This window comes from Solanum lycopersicum, chromosome 4, assembly GCF_036512215.1.
Source record: "Solanum lycopersicum chromosome 4, SLM_r2.1".
Taxonomy (NCBI): domain Eukaryota; kingdom Viridiplantae; phylum Streptophyta; class Magnoliopsida; order Solanales; family Solanaceae; genus Solanum; species Solanum lycopersicum.
This window is the reverse complement of record NC_090803.1, coordinates 67230983-67252626: the sequence shown is the minus strand read 5'-3', so window position 1 is coordinate 67252626 and position 21644 is coordinate 67230983. Positions and strand designations below refer to the sequence as shown.

The 21644-nt window shown below is 33.4% G+C and overlaps 4 protein-coding genes across 5 annotated transcripts; 3 read left to right on the top strand and 1 right to left on the bottom strand.

The window, feature by feature from the left end:
• Positions 1 to 705: 705 nt before the first annotated feature.
• On the top strand, positions 706 to 7471 carry LOC101248386 (transcription factor E2FC). 2 transcript variants are annotated; one of them, XM_004238571.5, is made up of 13 exons: positions 706 to 1136; positions 4292 to 4463; positions 4557 to 4610; positions 4709 to 4794; positions 4960 to 5048; positions 5122 to 5176; positions 5759 to 5811; positions 5893 to 5943; positions 6028 to 6076; positions 6154 to 6219; positions 6296 to 6369; positions 6564 to 6738; positions 7028 to 7471. In XM_004238571.5, exons 1-13 carry the CDS (start codon positions 939 to 941, stop codon positions 7094 to 7096), a joined length of 1191 nt encoding a protein of 396 aa, XP_004238619.1. In that variant the 5' UTR covers positions 706 to 938; the 3' UTR covers positions 7097 to 7471. The 2 variants fall into 2 exon arrangements, with proteins under 2 accessions (XP_004238619.1, XP_019069264.1); XM_019213719.3 differs by having other exon boundaries at positions 800 to 1136; positions 4289 to 4463.
• A 518-nt stretch (positions 7472 to 7989) lies between these two features.
• Positions 7990 to 11683, bottom strand: LOC101260532 (putative HVA22-like protein g). Its single transcript, XM_004238302.5, has 7 exons — positions 11318 to 11683; positions 10682 to 10722; positions 10480 to 10578; positions 10342 to 10398; positions 10157 to 10220; positions 9854 to 10060; positions 7990 to 8883 (listed from the first exon to the last, which is right to left on the bottom strand). The coding sequence occupies exons 2-7, from the start codon at positions 10711 to 10713 to the stop codon at positions 8428 to 8430; spliced, it is 915 nt and encodes a 304-aa protein (XP_004238350.1). The 5' UTR covers positions 10714 to 10722; positions 11318 to 11683; the 3' UTR covers positions 7990 to 8427.
• A 2813-nt stretch (positions 11684 to 14496) lies between these two features.
• Positions 14497 to 17816, top strand: LOC101260226 (uncharacterized). Its single transcript, XM_004238301.5, has 8 exons — positions 14497 to 14849; positions 14941 to 15074; positions 15485 to 15557; positions 16125 to 16207; positions 16942 to 16980; positions 17097 to 17167; positions 17235 to 17349; positions 17426 to 17816. Exons 1-8 carry the CDS (start codon positions 14801 to 14803, stop codon positions 17492 to 17494), a joined length of 633 nt encoding a protein of 210 aa, XP_004238349.1. The 5' UTR covers positions 14497 to 14800; the 3' UTR covers positions 17495 to 17816.
• Positions 17817 to 18454: 638 nt separating this feature from the next.
• SPA (protein) lies at positions 18455 to 21462 on the top strand. Its single transcript, NM_001320396.1, has 5 exons — positions 18455 to 18703; positions 18830 to 18913; positions 19213 to 19264; positions 20860 to 21016; positions 21167 to 21462. Exons 1-5 carry the CDS (start codon positions 18539 to 18541, stop codon positions 21186 to 21188), a joined length of 480 nt encoding a protein of 159 aa, NP_001307325.1. The 5' UTR covers positions 18455 to 18538; the 3' UTR covers positions 21189 to 21462.
• Positions 21463 to 21644: the final 182 nt, after the last annotated feature.

Below are 21644 nucleotides of genomic sequence, written 5' to 3'. Positions count from 1 at the left end.
TTTAATTGAATGCGAATATTTATAAATTGTTATATTTTAAAAAAAGTCGAATAAAGATTATAATTCAAAAAAATAATAACTATAATTCAATACAAATATTTATACCAAATAATTACCGATTATCATACCATTAACATTGACTACACTTATAGTTACATTCTACGCTTTTTATATACTCCCGCCAATTCATTTTACTTATTATGTTTTACCTATCACACTTTCTTTTTAAATATCACTAACTAAAAAGGTAATTTCGCTAAATCGCTAAATTTATTATTGGATCTCAATTTAATACTCTCCTTTCACCAGATTAATCTCTCTCCACATTTATTATCTTAAAAACTAAAGTGCAGAAATTGATTACTTTCTTTTTTTCACCTTTTATTTTTTAAGAGTTACATTATATGAATTTTGATCATGCATCATATTAATGAAAAAATATTTTAACTTATAATATTTTTCGTATAATTTTTAAATATCTAAATATTAATCTAATCTAATTCAGTTCAGCTTCAAAAACCAATCAAATTAACTCTTATAACATGAAACGTAACAACTAACAGTAAACCTAGTAAGTAAAATTCTTATCTTTGATCTCTAAAATGTCAAAAATAACTTTAACCTATAGTAATTTACAAGTAAAATTAACAAGAGGAGAAAATATAGTGTAAGCTAAAACTGGTAAGATCCCTAAGATCTAGCTTCGTTTATTATTGTTATATTCACCCAATTAATATGAGGTTTACAGAGAGATATGGGCCCTGGGCTCACATAAATTTCCGAAAATATTGATAAAAGGTAGGCGCGTAAGCGGGCCCTTGTTTATTCGAATCCGAAACTCAGCGCCTCCTCACAGTTTACCACCTATTCATTCCCGCTGTTTTGAAGCCCTCTTTTTTCTTTTTTTCCGCCATTGATAATCTTTTGCTTCCTCAATTATGTCTACTACCGCCGGTGAAAACGTCGATCTCAACTTATCACTAGCAACACCACTTCATCTAAGATCATCGCCTTCTCCTACTCCTACCGCCATTGCTGTAACACCTTACCGGAGCCATCCCCGTATTCTCTCCAATCTTTGCTCGGAATCTCTGACCGGAAATCCTCAGGCATCTGCTACATTTGGTTTTAATCCGGTGAGTTGAATTGCGGATTGATGCTGTTTTAAAATTACGTGATTTCCGTACGGTTTTTGTACTGTTGTCCGCATCTAAGTTTTTTTTTTTAAAAAAAAAAATAATTGAGAATTGTTTATCTTTATCGATCAGTGTAGATACAGAGTTATTCGGACAATCTAAGTTTAGATATATGAGTAAACGGCTTTTCTGCTTTAATTTTATTACTTTATCTACCAATGCTTGCTGTTCTACATTCCTTTTTGTTCCTATGAGTAGTATTGATCAATGTCGATACGGATTAACTCTGTGAATTCAAGTTTATGTATTTGAGAAAAAAGCTTTTACCTGATTTCTGTACGTTTGTGCTTATATTAGTTAATTTGTTGTGTATCTGTTATCTCGATCAAAGCAGTTACGGATTAACTCTGTCAATCCAAGTTTAGATATATGAGGAAAAAGGTTTTCTGCTTTAATTTTTCTTACTTTATCTGCCAATGCTTGCTGTTCTACATTTCTTTTTGCTCCGATGAGTAGTATTGTGTATCTGTATTTCTATCAACACAGACACAGATTAACTGTCAATCCAAGTTTAGATATATGAGAAAAAAGCTTTTACCTGATTTCCTTACCGTTGTGTACATATCAGTTAAGTTCTTGTGCATCTGTTACCTCGAGCAGCACAGATTCGGAGTAGCTAAGTGAATCCAATCTTAATTGATTCTTTTATTTCTTTGTTGTGTATCTGTGATCTTGATCAACACAGATACTTAGTAACTCTGTCAATCCAAGTTAAACTGTATCTCTCCCAATGCTTGCACTTTATTGCCTATTCAACCTTCCTTTTGCCTTTTCTCCTATTTTTTAAATCAATTGATTTTACATAAAAATTAGCTCGAAGAGAGGACGCCCAAGCCTCATAAGGAGTTCAAGAACGTCATCCTCATCTTGATGAACATAGATACATAGTAACTCTGTCAGTCACTCAATCCAAGTTAAACTTTGTCTCTTCCATGCTTGCACTTGATTGCCTATTCTACCTTCCTTTCACCTTTTCTCCTGTTTTTAAATAAAGTGATTTCCATAAAAGTTAGCTCAAAGAGAGGCCCGAGCCTTACAAGGAGTTCAAGAATTTCATCTTTCATCTTTCATCGATGTGGTACACTGAGGATTTCTTCTTTTTTCTTAAACTTCATCCCAATGCTTGGATTTAATTGCCACGAGGATTCAACAAGCCTTATAAGGAGTTCAGGCATCTCATTTTTCATCATCGATGTGGTACACTGATGCTTTCTCCTTTTGTTTAAACTTTATCTCCCAATGCTTAAAATTAATTGCCTATTCTACCTTCCTTTTCTCAAAGGGACAATGATTCCACAAGCCTTATAAGGAGTTCAAGAATCTCATGCGTTATCGATTCTATATTCCTTTTCTTAAAGGGATAGGGATTCCTCAAGCCTTGTAAGGATTTCATAAATCTCACCCTTTACCGATGTGGTACACTGAGGCTTTCTTCTTCTTCTTTGCGTTTTTAGCTTTTCTTTTCTCCTATTTTAAATGAAATGATTTCCGTAAAAGTTAGCTCAAAGGGAGGAGGATTCCGCAAGCCCTAAAAGGAGTTCAGGAATCTCATCCTTCCCCGATGGGGTACATTGAGGCTTTCTACTTTTTGTAAAACAAAACTTCATCTCCCAATGCTTGCATTTAATTGCCTCGTATACATTCCCTTTTCTCCAGTTAAAAGTATTGTGTTTTCATCGCTTCCTCCTATTACGTGATTTCCATACTATTTTGTATTGTTGTGCACATCTCAGTTAATTTCTTGTGTATATGTTATCTCGATGAGGAAGTTGAGAAGGCTTCTCCTTCCTTATCTTATGCTTACACTTAATTGCCTTTTCTACACATTTTTTTTGCTCCGGTAAGTAGTATTGGGTTTTCATGCCTTTATCCTATTTTTAAATTAAGTGATTTCTGTAAAAGCTCTATGGGAGGACTCCCCAAGCCTTATAAGGAGTTCAGGGATCTCATCCTACACCGATCTCCTTTTCTTTTTATAACTTATCTCCCAAATTCTCAATGCTTACACTTAATTGCCTCTTCTGTATTCCTTTTTTCTCCGGTTAATGGTATTGTGTTTTCATCGCTTTCTCCTATGACTAAATTACATGATTTCCATATTATTTAGTACTATTGTGCATACCTCAGTTTATTTGTTGTGTATCTGTTATCTCAATCAACACAAATACGTAGTAACTCTGTCAATCCAGGTTTAAATGTATAAGGAAAAAAATTATCTCCTTTTACTTCTACTTTCTCTCCCAATGCTTACACTTACTTGCCTATTCTACATTCCTTTTTGCTCTACTGAGTAGTATTGTGTTTTCATCCCTTTTATCCCATTTTTGAATTGCGGGTTTCGTAAAAGCTAGCTCAACACGTATATGTGGTAACTCTGTCAATCCAAGTTTTGATGTATGAGAAAGTCTTTGTCCCTTTTTTTAACTTTATGTCCTGATGTTTGGACTCAATTGCCATTCTACATTTCATTTGCTCCGATGAGTAATCTCAAAGAATGGAAGATTGTCCAAGCCTTAGAGTCCGGGAATCTCATCCCTCACTGACGTGGTACATTTCTCTTCAACCATTGTCTCAATCAACATAAATTTAGAGTAAATCTGTTATCCAAGCTTAGAAAGATGAGAAGAAGGCTTCTCCTTTCTTTCTTTACTTATCTTCCTATGCTTACACTTAATTGCCTCTTCCACATTCGTTTTTGTCACGGTAAGTAGTATTACATTATCATTGCTTTTTCTCCTATTGTAAAATACGTGATTTCTGTTAACGATATGCAAAACAGTAGAAAATAATACTGAAATCACGTTTTTGGGCGGAAGTGGGGAAGTTTCTTCTGGTCTCTTGCTAACGATAGAGATACTACCTTTATTGTGTTATTTAGGCATCAATCTTATAAAGTACTCCATTAATTGTGTGTATTTGAATAGTTGAATTCACCATTCATACTAAGTTATTGTCGTTTAATTTTGTAGAATGAAAATTTCTTAGAACTTTTCTGGTGATTGTACACATTCTGCTCATAAACGTTATCTCCTAGGAGATCATACAATGACCTATATATGTTTATACTAATGGATTTTTCTCATGTCTTGAAGCAGAATAATGAAATTGAAAAGTCCAAGGAATACAATTGTGGATCTGGAGTTAGTCAGAGAAGTCTTGCATCCAACTATTCTCCCGTTGAACAAGCTCCTAGTGCACGTACTAAACAACCTAGTAAAAGGAAGTCTTCTAGAGATACCATTGAAGCTACCAAAGGAATAAATGCAGGTACAAAATTGAGTCGGTATATTACTATATATATATTGATTTGGAGTTCAAATTTATTAATAATTCAATTTCTTTCTTTTTCTGTTAAAACAGATCTACTTGATAACCTGAATTTAGGTGTCACTTATCGATATGATAACTCTTTAGGTACGTTATTTCGAGTAAATGTAATTTACCTGAACAAGATGATTGTGCTCTTGCGGATGTTTGAGATATTGATTAATAAATATATCATTTTTTGGCAGGCTTGTTGACTAAGAAATTTATTGGTTTGCTTCAAGAGGCTGATGATGGAACCCTTGATTTGAACCATTCTGCAGAGGTTTTGGAGGTTAGCTTTTCCCTTGTATTGTAGTGTGTAGAAGTTATACCTTATTATTAAGGTTTCATGAATATGAATGTATAAAATTAGTAAAAGAATACTGTGTTCTTTATTTTATTTAGCTTCTTTTGTTTCATATTTGATGCTAAATTTATTTGAATAATTGTTTCCCAGGTGGCAAAGAGGAGAATTTATGATATCACAAATGTACTCGAGGGAATTGGATTAATTGAGAAAACTACAAAGAGTCGTATACGTTGGAAGTAATACACTTGTGGATTTGGTTCTGTTTTTTTTAAATCTTACATGTTGATGATCCAAATTTATCTTTAACAGAGGGTTCCAGTCAACAAAATCTCAAGGGCTGGATAACCAAGTATCTACACTGAAGGTGATTATAAAGTTCTTCTAAGAATGTCTTAAGAAAATAATGGTTAAAATCAAGTTTTTCTAGTTTTCTGTGTACTATTGTTTAAAGTCCATATGCTTTGATTTCACACAGTAGTAAGAATTAATTCAAGCTAATAAATCGTCAGTCATGTGTTTGCAATATTGCATTGAATATTGTTTCAAAAACTTTATTCGTTAAGACAAATATTTGAGTAGTTTAATTCAAAGTTCTAATATATTTTTGTTCAAAAATAGCTAGTTTTTCTTTTTTAAATATAAATTTTGCATTTTGTTTGTAATAGTTTTCATATTTTCTTAAACAAATTTTTGCCACCCCTAATTGCTTCATTTTATAGCTGTTGTATAAACAAAAGCATGTAATTTATGAAGCTTGAGTTAGAGCTATGAAGCAAACAAGGTAATAATATGCCTCAATGAATCTCTTAAAAGACACGACTGAAGTAGAAATATTTGCTTGCACCTATCTACTAGTAATAATTTTTTTTAATGTAATAAGGAAGGTGTTTTGTATTTTCGCTCATTCTGATTCTTAACTGAACCTTGCTTTCCAATTAAATGACAGGGACAAATTGGATATCTAAGTGCAGAGGATCACCGACTTGATAGCTGCATAAGGTTTGATAACAACTTGTCATCAATGAGGGACATGTTTCTGAGTTTTCTTACTTTATGAATGTGAAACGTTTTTCAATACAGGGAAAAACTAGAGCAAATAAGGAACCTGGAATCTGATATGAATTGTCAGAAGTATGCCTTTTTTTCTCCTGATGCAATTCTTTCTATTCTGAAAATGTGATCAGTTTCTTAAAATCATCTGGTTCGACTCTTCAGGAGCCTCTTTCTGACTGAGGAAGATATCAGAAACTTGCCTTATTTCAGGGTATGTAACACCCATCTTACATATGTTATTCATGATGCTGTTTCAGTTCTCTATAATGTTTGTGGCGTATATCACAGGATAAAACTCTCATTGCTATAAAAGCTCCATATGCTAGTTCTATTGAAGTTCCTGATCCATGTGAGGTGAGTAACCGTGGTCTTTGGCAATATGATAATACATATAATATGCTAGACTCTGATCCCTTATTTTTGTTAATAGGATGTTGATTTGGAGAGGCAGTATAAGCTTATTCTTAGAAGCACAACAGGGCCGATAGATTTGTTTCTCTTGAGGTATCTCCACTACATGACTAGCTTCTCTCCTTTTGTAACATATGGGTGTATGTATAGCTTGGCTGGTTCACTAATTCTCTTTGTGTAGTAGTAGTCTCCCCTAAAAAGAAAGTGATATTTTACTGTACAAGCAAAAAAAATAAAGAAAGAAACTTCAAGGCCCAATTAACTAACATAATTATCAACAAATGCAGCAAACAGGGTAGGCAGCATGAGGACATAACCATCAAACATGACAAGTCCATGGATTCAGTGTCTGCTGCAAAAAAGATGGATGATGCTTACCCATCCCCAGCACATCCTTGCTCTTTAGATTCAACAGACTCAAAGCTCTCGGGTGTCCATAAAATAGTACCTTCTCATAACAGTGTAAGTATATGACTGAACCCCTCTCTTTCCCTTTCGAATTTATTGGTATCTCTTCCTCTATTGCATAAGTTAAAATGCATGTGAATCAGTATGGTTAAACACCATCAGCCTTGTTGTTTTGAAGTGACTAAGTAATTCGAAGCAATGGGCTATCCCTTTTTTAATATTAACCGGCAAAGTAATCCAATTAATAAGCCGTCAATTCTTGTAACAATAGTTATTCTATAGTAGTGAATTCATATGAAAACACTGATTATAATCCACAACATGTTCTTCCCCTAAACTGCAGATAGATGATGATTACTGGTTGCGCTCGGAGGAGGCGGTTAGCGCAACTGCTCTGTGGGGCATTGAATAATCTTTAAAATTGAGCCTGGTTACAAACTCCATATATGGATACCAGAAGATATACAGAAATAAGGCTTCTTATAAACATGTAAATATCTTTTGAAGCTAAAAAGCTTTACATATCTCTAGCCAGATTATAGTAAGAAACAACTGGTTTCAGGGAAACTCCTACAACTTTTGCGTACAACTATATGGTTCACAGGAATATCAGTCTTATGATTAACCAATGCTGGGAATTGGGACTAGCCTTAGATATGACTTCATTGGAAAAGTTCTGTTGGCTGTTCTATTATTGTTGCTTGCCGGCAGCTTATGTTAAACATTGAATGATTCTGGGTAATATTGAAGTGAACTGTGAAATTTAGACAATTTTGTGAATCTTAAATATCTAGCCTTTATATGGTTACTGTGAATGGCTCATAGTGTGTTTAAATTTACATTTGTTCTGTTCTCAGTAAACGAGATTAGAATGTAAGGATATTATGTCAAATGCCCTTCCAAGTAACTTTTGCCTATTGGCATTTGGGAATTTAAAGGCGTTGTGAGGCAAAATTATTGTGCAGTAGCAAGTAGGAGTGGACAGAGTTGGGGTCAAATTGAAATTCAAACCTTTTGTATTTTTGGTTTGGATTATGGATTGGACTTTGTATTTTGATTCTACAATTTATGTAATTTGGATCGGTTTCAGTTGTGTTTCAAGTGCCAATAAGTCAAATTCATAAAAGTCCAATGAGTATTATTTCCAAAAGTTTAATAGATTAATATCCTTTAAACCATATTAAGTTCAATATAAAATCACGGGCGATAGGTCGGCCTCAATCGTTGTTAAGGACCAAACTATTATATTGAGGTAATTAATTGTAGTGACCGGACTAAAAAAGGCTCAAAAGTCAAAACCTAGAATTTGAAATATCCAAATCAATTAACCCAAAATCAAATTATTCAAAAGTTTATTAGAAGAGATACAATTATAGAAGCCCAGTCCCATTCCAATTACCATTCAGTACATCAACCAAGCCATCTCAAGAACCAGATGTTTATATGTATGTACAGTGATCCTCTAAGATAACTCTTAACTTCATAGATTCATGATCATTTTCCCACCTTCACACAAACGTAAGTACTATAATTTGGATATTTAATAATGAATGGTAATTGCATCTGGCAATCCTACACACTCGACGACCCTTATACTTTTCGAGCCATGCTAAAAAATCATGGACAACAGTAATGAATGAACTAAGATATGCCAGATGTACATTGAAGAACCAATCCTTTTTCCGATGTATATAAACTACATATTCAAATTACCATGGGGGGTTAAGTACTTGATGACATAAATCAAGGGTTGTTTGAGGTCCTTGTCTTTCTTGATCTGGCGCGTGTTACTCGGACTGCTTCCTCCAAGGCTGTCTCAGCAGGAGGGTTAACACTTTCAGTGGCTGAGGGAGGCACAGAATCAATCTGCACCACTCGAGTTTCAACAGACGTGGAAGGTTTTGTGATTTCAGCAAGGGATTTGGAGGGAGATGCTTTTTGTGTGTTCAGAGAAGCAGCTACAGTTGAAACCAGTGATTTGGAGGGAGTTGTTTTTTGTGCATTTGCAGCGGCAGTGGAAGCAGGTGGAGGACCTTTGGAGGATCCTGCCTCTTCTGCTGAATCTGCTTCATCCTCGCTTGAAGATTCAGAAGAAGCACGGGGTGCTTGTTCTTCAGCCTGTACTTGTGTTGCTGAAGCAGATGACCTGCGATTTAGTGATGCTGTGGGTTGACGACCTCTACTGCTTTGCCTGTGTGTCTGCAATTTTGAAAGACAGCTCAAATTGATATTTAAAACTGGGATCAAATTCAGCACTCACAATCTTACAGCTAATCATTAGACTACCAATTGAACATCGAAGATTCTTTTTTTTTTTAAATTGTTAAAAGTATTGTATTAATCTCAGAACAAGTGTTGTAAGAAATTTACAATAGGGGCTACATTACTGAAAATATTATGTTAAACACAGAGAACTCTTGTACTTGATTAGTTAGGTTAGTTCTTGTCTATTGTTATTATTGTCATTGATATTTTCTCTTTTTGATAAAGTAAAACGGAAATGGGAATTATTCGTGTCTATAATTATGAGAGTAAAAAAAACATGTATGGTGGATTGTCTTATAGCCAAAAAAACACTGAAGCCACATAAAACATGTGTATGCAATTTTGTACAGATAACTCTGGGTGGGGAAGTCATGCAGTCAACAATACACCTCATGAAAAATACACAGGTCACCCAGCAACAAAGTTTCCCCTTAGATTCTAACCCCATATTCCAACGTACAGCTAAAATTAACTTTCCCGGCCGGAAAGTTAAATAGCGAATCCAACTTAGAATGACAAACACAAACAAATCCACTCAGCAATGCAACAGTTCATTATCTGTAGTCTGGCTATCACCTACACTGAACCCCCAACCTCCCCATTTCTAAGTCTGAAAAGATTCAACCTATCTAGTAAACCCCAAGGCTTCACAAGCATGTGTTATATATTAAGACTCTTATGAATAATCACTCCTTAACCTTCAAATCAGCACGGACAATTAGAGAAGGACTTTGTGGAGTTGCATTGCAACACAGCTGTATGGATTCAAAAGCATGCAAATTCTAAAATTAATACGATCTTCAAATTTCAAACAGCTAAGACTATCATTTAGTAAAGAGCATGTTTGAAATGCTGAAAATAATTGAGCTTGCATATAAACTCTGAAACACATCTTAACGACAACCTGAGTGGGGGGAGGTGGATTTGACTGCGAAGCAATGTACTGCAAAATGTCGAAAACCCTCGTCTGGCCATAGCTAGCAGCTTTCTGCCAGTATAAAAAGAACATATCTCCTGCTCTGGTCCTCAACTCCAACAAACTTTTATCAATCTCAGGTTCATGCCTTAATATCACAGGTTTAAAAAAGGCATCATAGACGTATGTAGTTCCCTGCAGTAATTTTATGATAAGATGATGAACTAATTAGATTAATATGAAACTGAAGCCGATCAAAGACAGAATATTTGTTTTTCAATATTTGCATACCTTAGTTTTGGGGCACCACAAGTAAATGACGAATGCCAGCTTAGCTTCACTGTACATTGGAACCCTTGAAAAGAAAAAGTATCACACAAATAAGAGAAAGTTAACATCAACATGAATATTTCAAAATATAACAAGTTGGAGTAATCAAAAAATACGATCTGAACAAACAAGTTCGTTATGATTACCATGAAATAAAAGCATCACCGAACCTCTCACAAACTGTCAACATAGCAACTAAGATCCTGAAAATTGGAGGAATGAGGTAGTTAGAACGGAGATCCACAATAAGATACATCGAGGTCTAACAAAATGTAGCAACATACCAATATTGGCACCAAAAGCGGAGTTGCTGAATATCTGGTTTGTTCATCTCCACAGTTTTGAAGCATTCATAAGCTGGATAAGCATAACCAAAAACCATCCTACATGAAGAACACCAAAGATCAAAGCTTTAGAAACTCAAGAAATAGAAAATCCACGATTAACTACTCTATATAATTTGTATAAGGGTAGTTCGAAATTTACACAAGCACTCTGGTGATAAAAGATCCAATCATCTTGAATTCCTGACACAAAAAAGATAACACTAATTAAACCAAGCTCTACAATCAACACAACTTGGGAGATAATGCATCAGGGGAACTAATTTAAGGATGATTGAAACGGAACCGAGTACAAATGAAACCAAATGGATATAGATTACTTCATATAGCTATCCATTTAACTTACAATTTGAGTTGATACAACAACAACACACACAGTGTAATCTCACAAGTGGAGTCTGTTGAAAATCGGATGTATGCAAACTTTACTCCTTCCTTAAAAGTGGTTGTTTACATAGAAACTCAGCTCACAATTTTGTTGTATAAAAATGAATATCAAAATTGCAAATGACTTTAAAATGCAGCAAAACACTAAAACAATTTCATCTTTTTCTTCCCATCTGCTTTATCACTCATTGTTTATAGCAAGACTAAAAAAAATCCCTAAAAAGTTGAAACTAAAACAATGTCAAACAAATAGTATATCTTCAGAAGTATCTAAAAACATAAAAGACAAAATATAAGATCCAAAAACTGATAAAATCAAAAATAAATTAAGTTCAATAGTAAATTACAAACAGAACAAGAGCACAAACATCTGTGACAAACCGATCAGTACCTTTTGCTGATCAATCCAAAGCAAACACCGGCGAACTGACTAGAAAATCCGGCGAATTGGCCGTTAGTTAGAGCAAAGCGGGCAAGTAAACAGTTTTTTAGAAGTTGGTGGCACCACCGCAGTTCTCCGGCGAACCGTTGCGATGTTGGCGAGAAGAGGTGTGTGAAAGAGATTTACGGGGGTGGTAGATTGTGTCGTTTTGGATTTTCTCAAACCATTTATTGAGTTTAAAATTATACGGATGGGCATTTAAAATGAATTTTCATTTTTATTTTAGTTCCTAAACACAAACGTTTTTAGTAAAAAGTTATTTAAAAAAAAAAAATCGTTTGTATTTCTTCAATATTTTCTTAGTTTTTATAAAATGAGAGGTATGCTTAAGATGAAATTCGTATTTGAATATGAGTTTTACTTCAGAAATTAAAGTGCGTGATATTTTTAAATTTATAGTAAAAAATATAAAATTTTAAATGATGATACTATTAAATTCGTAACTTAATAATTTTTTAAGATTAAATACTAAAATTATTTTTTATAAATATTTCAAAAAGGATGGACGGTAATATTTATGAGTTTTATTTCTTTTTAGCTCATAACTAATTAGTTAAATTTTTACTTTTCGCACAAATTATATATATTTCGTCAAAATATCAAAGGATTATTTCTCAATCTTTACAAGAAAAAAATGAGAAGTTACTCCAAATGAAAATTAAATATTTTCTTTAAAGTTTAAATTTTGAAACTCAAGTATTTTTGTGAATATTTCACAAAAGGACATAACTACAATATTTTAGGATTTTGTTAAATTTTAGCTCACAATTACTAGGAATTTTATTTTTATTTTTGCTAGTATATGGGCCCCAAGATGGATTGGAGAAATGGAATTGGGATAAGTGGATAATGTGCAAAGTATAATGAAAAAAATAAGAACTAATGGATAAGTATACAAAATGCAAAGTATATTATTTAACCCTCTCAAAAGAGAAATGTATGTGTATCACAAAAAAAGAAAAAATAAATAAAGAATATTCTTAAATTGATAGGAAATAATACTTCAATTACACTCTTTACTGACACAATTCCTCATGCAAAACCTTTCTTTTTACCTTTCAAATGTAATTTTATACGTCGAATACAAGAAAATAATGTGTACTCAAATTTTATTAAATAAATAATTTTTGATAAACATTATATCAATAAAGCCATTGATTTTTGTGTGTCCTACAACCATATCACTTGTTTAATTATTTTAATTGTCTAACGTGATGAATTTAGGTTTGTTTCAAAACCTATAATAACGTATCTCCTAAATTAAATATATTAAAGTACATTATAAATAGAGATAATTTTATGATAAAATATAATATTATATTAATGTATGGTTGAAAAAGGTGTCCCTCGACATTTGGGGTTCATTGAACAACTTTTATATGTGTCACACTCACACAACGGCTATATATGGCATTCTACAATCATGTGATTTCATGTACTTTTTTTTTTTTTTTAATTATATAGAATGAAATTTTAGTTGAAAACTTTAAAGATGTAATAAAAAATGTATACAAAATAGTCTTATTTTTCTAAAAAAAATTATTTTAGGAAAAAAGAACATGAATAGAACTACTTTAAAAATTCACATAGAATAATTTTGAGAAGTTAGTCAAAATTATATGTATAAGTTTTAAATAATACATATTACTCACACTCTTCAAAAATTTATCATCACTTGCATAACGAAATTGTTCGAAAAGCTTTCTTCCTTACCTTTATTTAAAGACCTTACTAATATGAAGATCATAAAAGGGATGGTCACACCATCACATGCTTTGCAATGATAGGCACTTTGTTGGCCTGTCACCCTCACACTCTTGATCCATTTTTATTTTACTTTTATCGTTTTCGTTAGATATTCGATATTTATAAATTTTTTTATCTAATTTAGATGTATACTAACAAAAAATCATACTTTAAGATAAATATGTTCACCAACAAAATCTTTTTATATTAAAAAAATTAAATATAAGAATTATAGTTAAGAACGAAGAAATCATCTTTTTTATTCTTATTTTGCTTTTACGAACAATTATTCTGTCCCCATTCTCCTATTCTTTTGGTGCATTGTGAATTTTCAGTCATATGTATAAATAAAATAAAATGTTCATTTAATTTTTTTGTTATATTAACGTAATTACTCTGCTCGATAGCTATATAGCCTACAAATCTAAAAGCAATGGCACATCAAAACATAAAACCCATGGTGGAGCTGGGCCTATTGCTTTTGCTCCAACGACAAAGGCCCGGGTGAGAGTGGTTACTATTTAAAAAAGTTGAACGAGTACAAAGAAAGGCAGACACGTTTAAAAGGCTCTAGGCTCGCGCTTTAATATAAGTATCGGACACTAGACAAGAATTCATCATTTATACCAAACGATGCATACCCAGTAAGCCAGTAGGTTGCTAACTCCGTTTTAATTATTTTTAAAAGAGAAAATTATGCGGTTAAACAAATTTATATTAGTTAATTACTCGTCACATACATAGTTTGTTATAATTATCACTTGCGACTAACATTATACATAAATTACGTTGATTGACTTTCTTTCTTTGATTTGTATTTGTATACGATTGTTTATATTTGTATACGACGTTGATTTCCTTTGGTTTTACAGTTTTTTCATCATATACCTTCATTTTTTTTGTGTATAACTTTTTAAAGTTTGTATAAACGTGTGATTTTTGAATTTTGTATAATGCAATTTGTATAACAGTTTAAAGTTCATATGTTTATGTTTGTATCAATTCATTATTTCAAGTTTTACTATATTTGTATAATTTCAGACTTTATATTACTCAATTTTATAAAAATATATGAATTACATAAACGTACCTGCAAATTGTACAAATTATTCTCCTTCTTCCATCTCGCTCGCCTCTCTCCTTCCTTTCCCAATCTCTCTCGCTAGAATATACAAACACATATGTATAATATACAATTATCTAATTGATATACATATACAATATATCACTCTCCGACTCTCTGTCCTCTGTCCTCTCTCGCTCGCAACTCTTCCCTCCCTTTCCCAATCTCTCTCGCTAAAATATACAAACACATATGTATAATATACAATTATCTAATTATACACATATACAATTCACCACTCTCCGACTCTCTGTCCTCTGTCCTCTCTCGCTCGCAACTTTCTCTATAGCATGTAGTTACAAATCGTAATTAGCAAACTCTAATTATAAAGCATAATTAGACTAATTTTGAGTGACTATATGCGAAAATTCCTCTTTTAAAAATTATTTTCCACCCAATTTCCGAAGCCCGCATTGAGTATTTTTGTTTGTTGACATTTTTACCCTTGAGCTTTAGACATATCAGTGGCTTGCAATGGAGCGAAACGGATAGAGCGTGGAAATGACAAAATTAAGGGAAATCATCTACAGCCTCTCACTCTTTTCAATTTCAGAGAAACTGCAATGGAGAGCGCTCTTCTCTCTGCTTCCCGCTTCACTACTGCTCTGCACAGTTGAGCAAAATTTCTGTAAAATTAAACTTTGTTAAGCTTATCTTAAAATTTTCTTGTATTGTAAACTAATTTTTGTTTTGTATTTATCAGAAGCAGAAAGAGAAGTAGTAGGTGGACCTGTGGCTGTGAGGAAATTACAGAGCTCATTCTATGGCAAAGAGATTAATAGTCATACTCTTTTCACTAAAAACTTCAAAAAAATCAATCTCACTATCACCTCAGTGGTCAGTTAATTCATATTTCTCTATTTTCTGTTTTTTCATTTGATCTAATTTTGCCTTTGGAATTTGAGATGATCTTATTGCTAATATAGAGAAGCCTCTGTAGTGAGGCAGAACCAATATTAGAAGTTTGGGGTTCTAAATTTGTCATGGAGCTGTCAATCAGTTTTGTTATTAGAGGTATACTTAATTTTCTAGTACAAATATAGGGTTTGTGAAGAAGCAACCCACCTAGCTCTGCCCCTGATTGTGAGATGCAGTTTATAAAGAGCATATAATATAACATAGTATGAAAGTTGATTCAAAGAAAACTAGGCTGTTATAGGGAAATGTTGGACGATTGTTATAGAGATGTTTGACTGTATCTAATTGTAGTTTCCTGGGAATTTGGGCTAATGTTCGTGGTTTGGCAGATGCGGAAGAAACTGATAAAGAAGGAGACTGTTGTTCCTGATCCAGATTACCGAATTCCTATTGTCCTTCTAGGTGCATCTTTCAATTCTCTTTATCTTTGATTAATCAACATTTTCAAATTTATAGTTGAAGTTAAACACATTGTTTGGATTGTTGTTACCTGTGGTATTGTATCGTAATGTTACTTAAGCTACGCTAAATTTTGTTGTATCGAATTATTAACTCCGTAATGTAAACTCCATATAATGCAACAACTTATTTGGTGTGATCACGTGGGCTTATCATCTTTCTTTCTTTTTTCTTTCTCATTTTGCCCTTATTTTGTATTCAATAATCATATTACTTTAAACCAAATCATAACTCTATCTCATACTCTATTTCTTTTGATAATATTATAAGTTTTATTGTTCAAATTGTTGGTACATGGTGGTCTTATGAAACAATAGGAAACAATACAATATATACATTATATTCATCAAAACAATTCAACAGAGTACATTACAATATACTACATTCTGAAACGATATGTACAACCATCCAAACAAGCTGTTGTTTGTTGAAGAATTTCCCTCGGTCCCTTCCCCATTTCATTTTTCTCTAGTGTCTTTGTTCTAATTTTTTACATTTTTGTATGAACAGGGTTATCTGGTGGTTTATTTTATGTGGAAAATCTACCCGCAGCAGTTCCTATTGGTCTTCTTGGATTACTCCTGTTATTCCAGGTACCTTTTTTTTTTTAACAAATGAGATGGAGAGCACTGTAGTCATCTTATTAGAATGAGATTTTGTGTTAGTTCTGTTTTAAGCGGTTTCATCCTTCATGGCAACATTAAAAAATTATCCAGTCATCTACAAGGCACCCGTGCTTTGTGAATCATAGACATTAATGCTTTCCTTTACTTGATGCATGTTTACATGTCTAAGGTTTGTGGCTTTTAGCAAACAAAAATTGTGAGGTAGGAATTCAATGATATATACTGAACTTTTCCAACCTTAGTGTGTTGCATGAATTATACCTATAAAAGATAAGTAGGAGAGAGTTTTGCTTACATTGCCTAAAGAAACTTAAGAAAGTAATTCACAAGCCAACTTAGAGATTCTAGGTTCGAATCCCAACTACACTTTTTGTGAGATCACAACTCTAAATTGGTGGATTTCTTTTGGCAACCTGTGCTTCTGAGTTGAAGAGGCTGCTCGATGGAGAAGTTGAGATGTACATAAGCTGATGGGATGACCAATAACCCAAAAAAGAAGGAAAATAACCTCAGAATCATCTGTCAAGAGTTGAACCCCATGACATCCAAGTTATAACGGGGAGCTTCTTCTATTGCACCGGATCTAGTAACAGATCATCTGTTCATTCTGCTTATTATCTTAATTTCCTTGATCTCGTTCATTCATTTAGCATCTATCAGGCCGGCATTCCTTATTGATTCACATCGTTTTTCGCTTGCAGACAACAAGAGTGAGATTTGTCTTTGATGATGAGGCTCTGGTACGTATAGCATGTGGTTACATTCTTATTTGTATAAATCTGATGTAAGCAATTTATATACCATTGCATTGTCATATTAGTTGTTCTCTCTAATTGCTATGTTAACTTCGTTGCAGGAGGTGAAAGTTGGGGAGCAACTCGAGGAGTCAGGTGAAAATGTTTTCGTGGGTGGAAAGAACCGCTGGAAGTAAGTAGAAGGCAATCCTTGCTCTAAGTCAGTTTTGCCAAATGGCTGATTCAAATGATGTGAACAGATATTCTTCATTTGTGAACTGGGAGCTATGGTGGCCAAACTTTCCGATTTTGGTTTATTTTAAAGAGAAACAGACAAAACCCGAGGGACAAATACACTTTTTCCCAGTGATTTTTGTAAGTGTTTTTAAACTTAGAATGAGTATCTTTTGCTTTACATGTGAGGTTTAGTCTGATTAAATTTCATAAATAGAACGGGAGGCAACTGTACGATGCTATGGTGGAGAGATGTGGCCCTTCAAAAACTAGCGGACCAAAGTAGTGCAACATGAGCTCCAGGGAGAAGACGAATATGAGCCAGACAAACCATACAATCAGAATTTGTGGCAAAGGTATGAAGCTCAACGAGGTTAAGGAACTCGTCAGTTGAGTCACAAGATGTGGTTTCATCAATTAATGTATATTCCCTTTCATGTTTTTACACGTCTGTAAAATCACAAAGATAAACTATCAATCTGAGTATGTGTCACAACTCACAAAATCATGTATTATATGTATCACCATTACTGTATGAAAGGCGGTAACTGGATGCAAACTATATGTATTCACATTTGGAATGTGTTACAAATTCTAGCTCATATATTGTATCATACATTTTACAGTTCTAACATATAATTTGGTTTTCATTTTTCTTGAAATATATGTAGATATGTTTGCAGATATACGCTGATCTGCCTATGGTTAAAAGTGGCCAGTGCAAACCACCTAATTAGCATATACGTATTAATCGTAAATAATTAAAATAGCGTCAGTACCAACAAATACATAATTTCAGAAATGATAAGTCACAAGAGTTGCATCCCAAATATTGTTTCAATGAGTTAAAATCGCACTGAAAGTTGAAGATTTTTTTATATAAATAAACAAGTGTTGTAATCGCCTATCATTAGTAAAGTAGGTTAAAATCACGAAGGATTAAAATTCACATATATTGAACTTTACTAAGTATATGATAATGAATAGAGTAATCAAGTTGCATATAGGCTTAGACATTTATTTACCTATATATAAAAAGAACTATACAAAATTATTACATCAAACATACAAAATGAACGATAGAGGGGATAATTTTAGACGAATATTTTTTTTTGAGTTACCATTTAGATTTTATATATATATATATATATATATTTAAAAAAAACACAATGAAGTGACTGGTAAATATGAAATGTGTCCCCACACAATCCAAAGGCTTAACAATGGATAGCTAACAACAGTTGGTGTCAGTTTCAGAATTTCTTGTTTTTCTGATTCTGATGATAGCAAAATCCATAGCTAAACTAAACATTGAAAGAAAAGGGAGGAAATGTTAACAGCACCTTCACTTTCCCGCTTTAAGTCTCCATTTATCAGCTCACCTCTTAAGCTTCCTACTCTTTCTTCTTCTTTTTTCACTCAGAAATTTCATCAAACATGTCGTAGGCGAAATTCGTACCCATGTATTAAAGCTGTGGATCTTGATCAAAACACGGTTCTTTTCTTTCTCAAGTTCTCTTTTTGTGTTTTTCTCCATGATTATTGTTTAATTTCAGTTGATCTCATATGGGTTTTTTTTATTTTTTTTTTATTTTTGGGGAAATTGTGATGTACTTGGCAGGTGATAGCAATTACAGTTGGGGTGCTCAGTGTTGCTATTGGAGTTGGAATTCCAGTTTTTTATGAGACCCAAATTGATAATGCTGTAAGTTTTAAGATTTAATTTTATGAAATATGCTCTTTTTTGTACCTTTCTTGATTATCCGGGATGCTACTTACGGGTTCTGCAGAGCTCAGTTGCTTGGTACAACTACAGTTTTTGTTACATTTCATTTCTCGAGAGTCGTTTGACTAATTTTCTAAGCTAAAGTATATAAGATTAATTTGATATTTTAAAATTAACTATGTTTGATATATAACTCTGTTTTCCTGGTCATTTTATTGCTTGACAATTCCTGCGATATATATCTCCGTTTTCATAGTTAAAGAATGTACATTTTGTAGGCAAAAAGAGAGAACACTCAGCCCTGCTTCCCCTGCACTGGCACTGGTGCTCGTAAGTATTTCTTAAACTAGACTTTCCATTCTGTTGTTTCTTTATATGTTCGATCCGATAAGTACAAATGAGCCTAGAGGTATATTGTTATGTCCACAAGTGTACTTAAAATACATAATTGGTGGATGGCACTCAATTAAGAAATTTGAGCTGAATGGCTGCCAAAGAGCCGCAGAATTGTATTTCGGCTTAATTAAACTATATTGAGACAATTGCAATAAGTGAGAGTTTCCTGTTTGCCTTTGAACCCCCAGAACAGTTTCTTTTGAAAATATTTACTGGAAGCCAGTAGTTCTTGTTGTTGAAGGAGTGCATACATTGGTTCAACAACAACAAAAGTAGAGCCCGTGTTGTTGTATTTCTGATTTCCAGGTAAAGTTTTATTTGCCGTTTGCAGTGAGATATGGGAGAATATAGATTGTAGAATAAGGGCAGAAGTTTCAATATCCTCAAGATAAAACTATGAAGTACATGTTCTGATTTGTGCTTGGCTTCAGTTTTAGATGCTGTAGTACTTTCTGATGGTTTTTGGCCCATGAAGAACATTCATCAATCCTTGTTATCACTCGATTCTTTCTTACAAGTCTCAGGAAAATAACTCTTATGGTTCCTTCCTATATTCCAGTTTAAGACATAACTTGCACTTTGCTACGAATCTAGTCATTTGCTTGCCAGCCAAGAGAAACTAGACTATGGTTTGAGCTATCCACATCTCTTTATATTAGTGATGTTTTTGCTTGTATGCGTCATTTATCAACTTCCGTAAGTCCGAGCAAAGACACTAAACCCACATGTCAATTGCTTCCATGGATCTTAAGTTGACTTATTGAAATGGTCTAGTTTTGTATCACTTAAAATTGACATGTATGACTTGTTGATCAAAATATCTGACATGATGGATAGAGCAAATTGTGCATTTCTTAGAAATCCTTCCAAAATGCTCATAGTATGGATCTAGGATTTATTTTTTAATCACTTAATTCGTATGCCACTTCAAAGATGTCATTGTAGGTTGACGCCTATCCCTTAGCATGTCTCTAGTGCCTTTAAGGAATTTCTGGTTGCAGCTACTTACATCAATGACCAATTACCAATGAGCTTCTAGAAAATCCATGGCTCCGATCCAACAATTTTATTCAACTTGCAATTTACTCCTGGCTTGACTTAAATTTCTCCTTCTCATAGATACCGCCTTTGTAATTGGGAAGTGTTCTAATCCTGGCCCTAAGGTGGTTCTATCTGCTGTGGTGTTTTTGATCATCGAAGAGAGCGACGAAGAGAAGGGTGATTTATGATTTGACGTTTTTGTTTTTCTAAAATTTGCTAGGTGAATAATCTTGAAGTTTCCACTTTAAATATCAAAGTGAATCTTCGTTGTCATGTGCCATCAATTAAGATTGCATGTATAGACATTACATCACCCAGTAAAAGAGGAGAATTGAGTTATTGAACCATACAATCTTACTGAGGTTCGATTATTCAAAAAGTAGTCAGTAGATTGTCTGATCAAAGACTGTAGAGCCAGTTAATCCTTAAAACCTAACATTTTTTGAGACTGACTTAGAGCTAATACTTATGAAGGGCTTATATTGCAGAGAAATGCAGATTTTGCATGGGTACTGGCAGTGTGACGGTGGAGCTTGGAGGGGGTGAGACAGAAGTCTCTCGGTGCATCAATTGTGACGGTGCTGGTGGTTTGACTTGCACAACATGTCAAGGCAGTGGCATTCAACCTCGGTACCTTGATCGCAGGTGAGTTATCATTCTTTACACCTCTTACTACTACACACACAAAAAGAAAACATAGAATCGCGACTTCTGTTTGCATTTTGTATGATAAGGAGAAGTTAGAACTCATTCTTGGAGAGACAAATACTGAGAGTGTCATCTTCTTCTCGACAGGGAATTCAAGGACGATGATTAGATATGGAAGAATACTCAGCATGGATGCCACAACTTGTTTATTGTCTAGAAGACCTGTCATTTTGACCTGAATATATTGACACAAAATTGTGTAAAATTCATTTATGTTCATCCCCTCTCTCTGCCTTTCTCAGTTTTCACATATTCCTTTCACCTTCTGTTCTTACATGTAATCTTTAACAAGTTGAGCAATACATGATTTCAATACCAGCTTTGTCCAATTGCTAGATGTTGTAAATGAAATTGAGCACCTGTGTGTATTGCATTTTAAAAAAATCTTTTTGTTAACGTATTATAAAAATAAAATTGGAGATGAATTCTCTTCCTTCTCTCAAATTTAATTTAAGTTATATATATCGATGGTCATTGGGTCATCCAGACGATATATACATGTATGATTTTACATTGGATAGGATTTAAAATCTTGAAACTAAGATAGGTTATTTGCTATAACAGG

What these genes read in the sequence shown, in the direction of transcription:
- LOC101260532 (XM_004238302.5), bottom strand. Translation starts at nt 10,713, where the DNA reads ATGATTGGATCTTTTATCACCAGAGTGCTTGT. An exon ending in TGTGGTGCCCCAAAACTAAG is followed by an intron (nt 10,061 to 10,156) that starts GTATGCAAATAT and finishes AAATTACTGCAG; the next exon opens with GGAACTACATACGTCTATGA. An exon ending in ATCCACCTCCCCCCACTCAG is followed by an intron (nt 8,884 to 9,853) that starts GTTGTCGTTAAG and finishes TCAAAATTGCAG; the next exon opens with ACACACAGGCAAAGCAGTAG.
- LOC101248386 (XM_019213719.3), top strand. Translation starts at nt 939, where the DNA reads ATGTCTACTACCGCCGGTGAAAACGTCGATCTCAACTTATCACTAGCA. An exon ending in AAGAGTCGTATACGTTGGAA is followed by an intron (nt 5,049 to 5,121) that starts GTAATACACTTG and finishes TATCTTTAACAG; the next exon opens with AGGGTTCCAGTCAACAAAAT. An exon ending in GAAACTTGCCTTATTTCAGG is followed by an intron (nt 6,077 to 6,153) that starts GTATGTAACACC and finishes CGTATATCACAG; the next exon opens with GATAAAACTCTCATTGCTAT.
- SPA (NM_001320396.1), top strand. Translation starts at nt 18,539, where the DNA reads ATGTTAACAGCACCTTCACTTTCCCGCTTTAAGTCTCCATTTATCAGC. An exon ending in CTGCACTGGCACTGGTGCTC is followed by an intron (nt 19,265 to 20,859) that starts GTAAGTATTTCT and finishes CTTATATTGCAG; the next exon opens with AGAAATGCAGATTTTGCATG. An exon ending in CCTCGGTACCTTGATCGCAG is followed by an intron (nt 21,017 to 21,166) that starts GTGAGTTATCAT and finishes TCTTCTCGACAG; the next exon opens with GGAATTCAAGGACGATGATT.
- LOC101260226 (XM_004238301.5), top strand. Translation starts at nt 14,801, where the DNA reads ATGGAGAGCGCTCTTCTCTCTGCTTCCCGCTTCACTACTGCTCTGCAC. An exon ending in AATTCCTATTGTCCTTCTAG is followed by an intron (nt 15,558 to 16,124) that starts GTGCATCTTTCA and finishes TTGTATGAACAG; the next exon opens with GGTTATCTGGTGGTTTATTT. An exon ending in ACTTTTTCCCAGTGATTTTT is followed by an intron (nt 17,350 to 17,425) that starts GTAAGTGTTTTT and finishes TTTCATAAATAG; the next exon opens with AACGGGAGGCAACTGTACGA.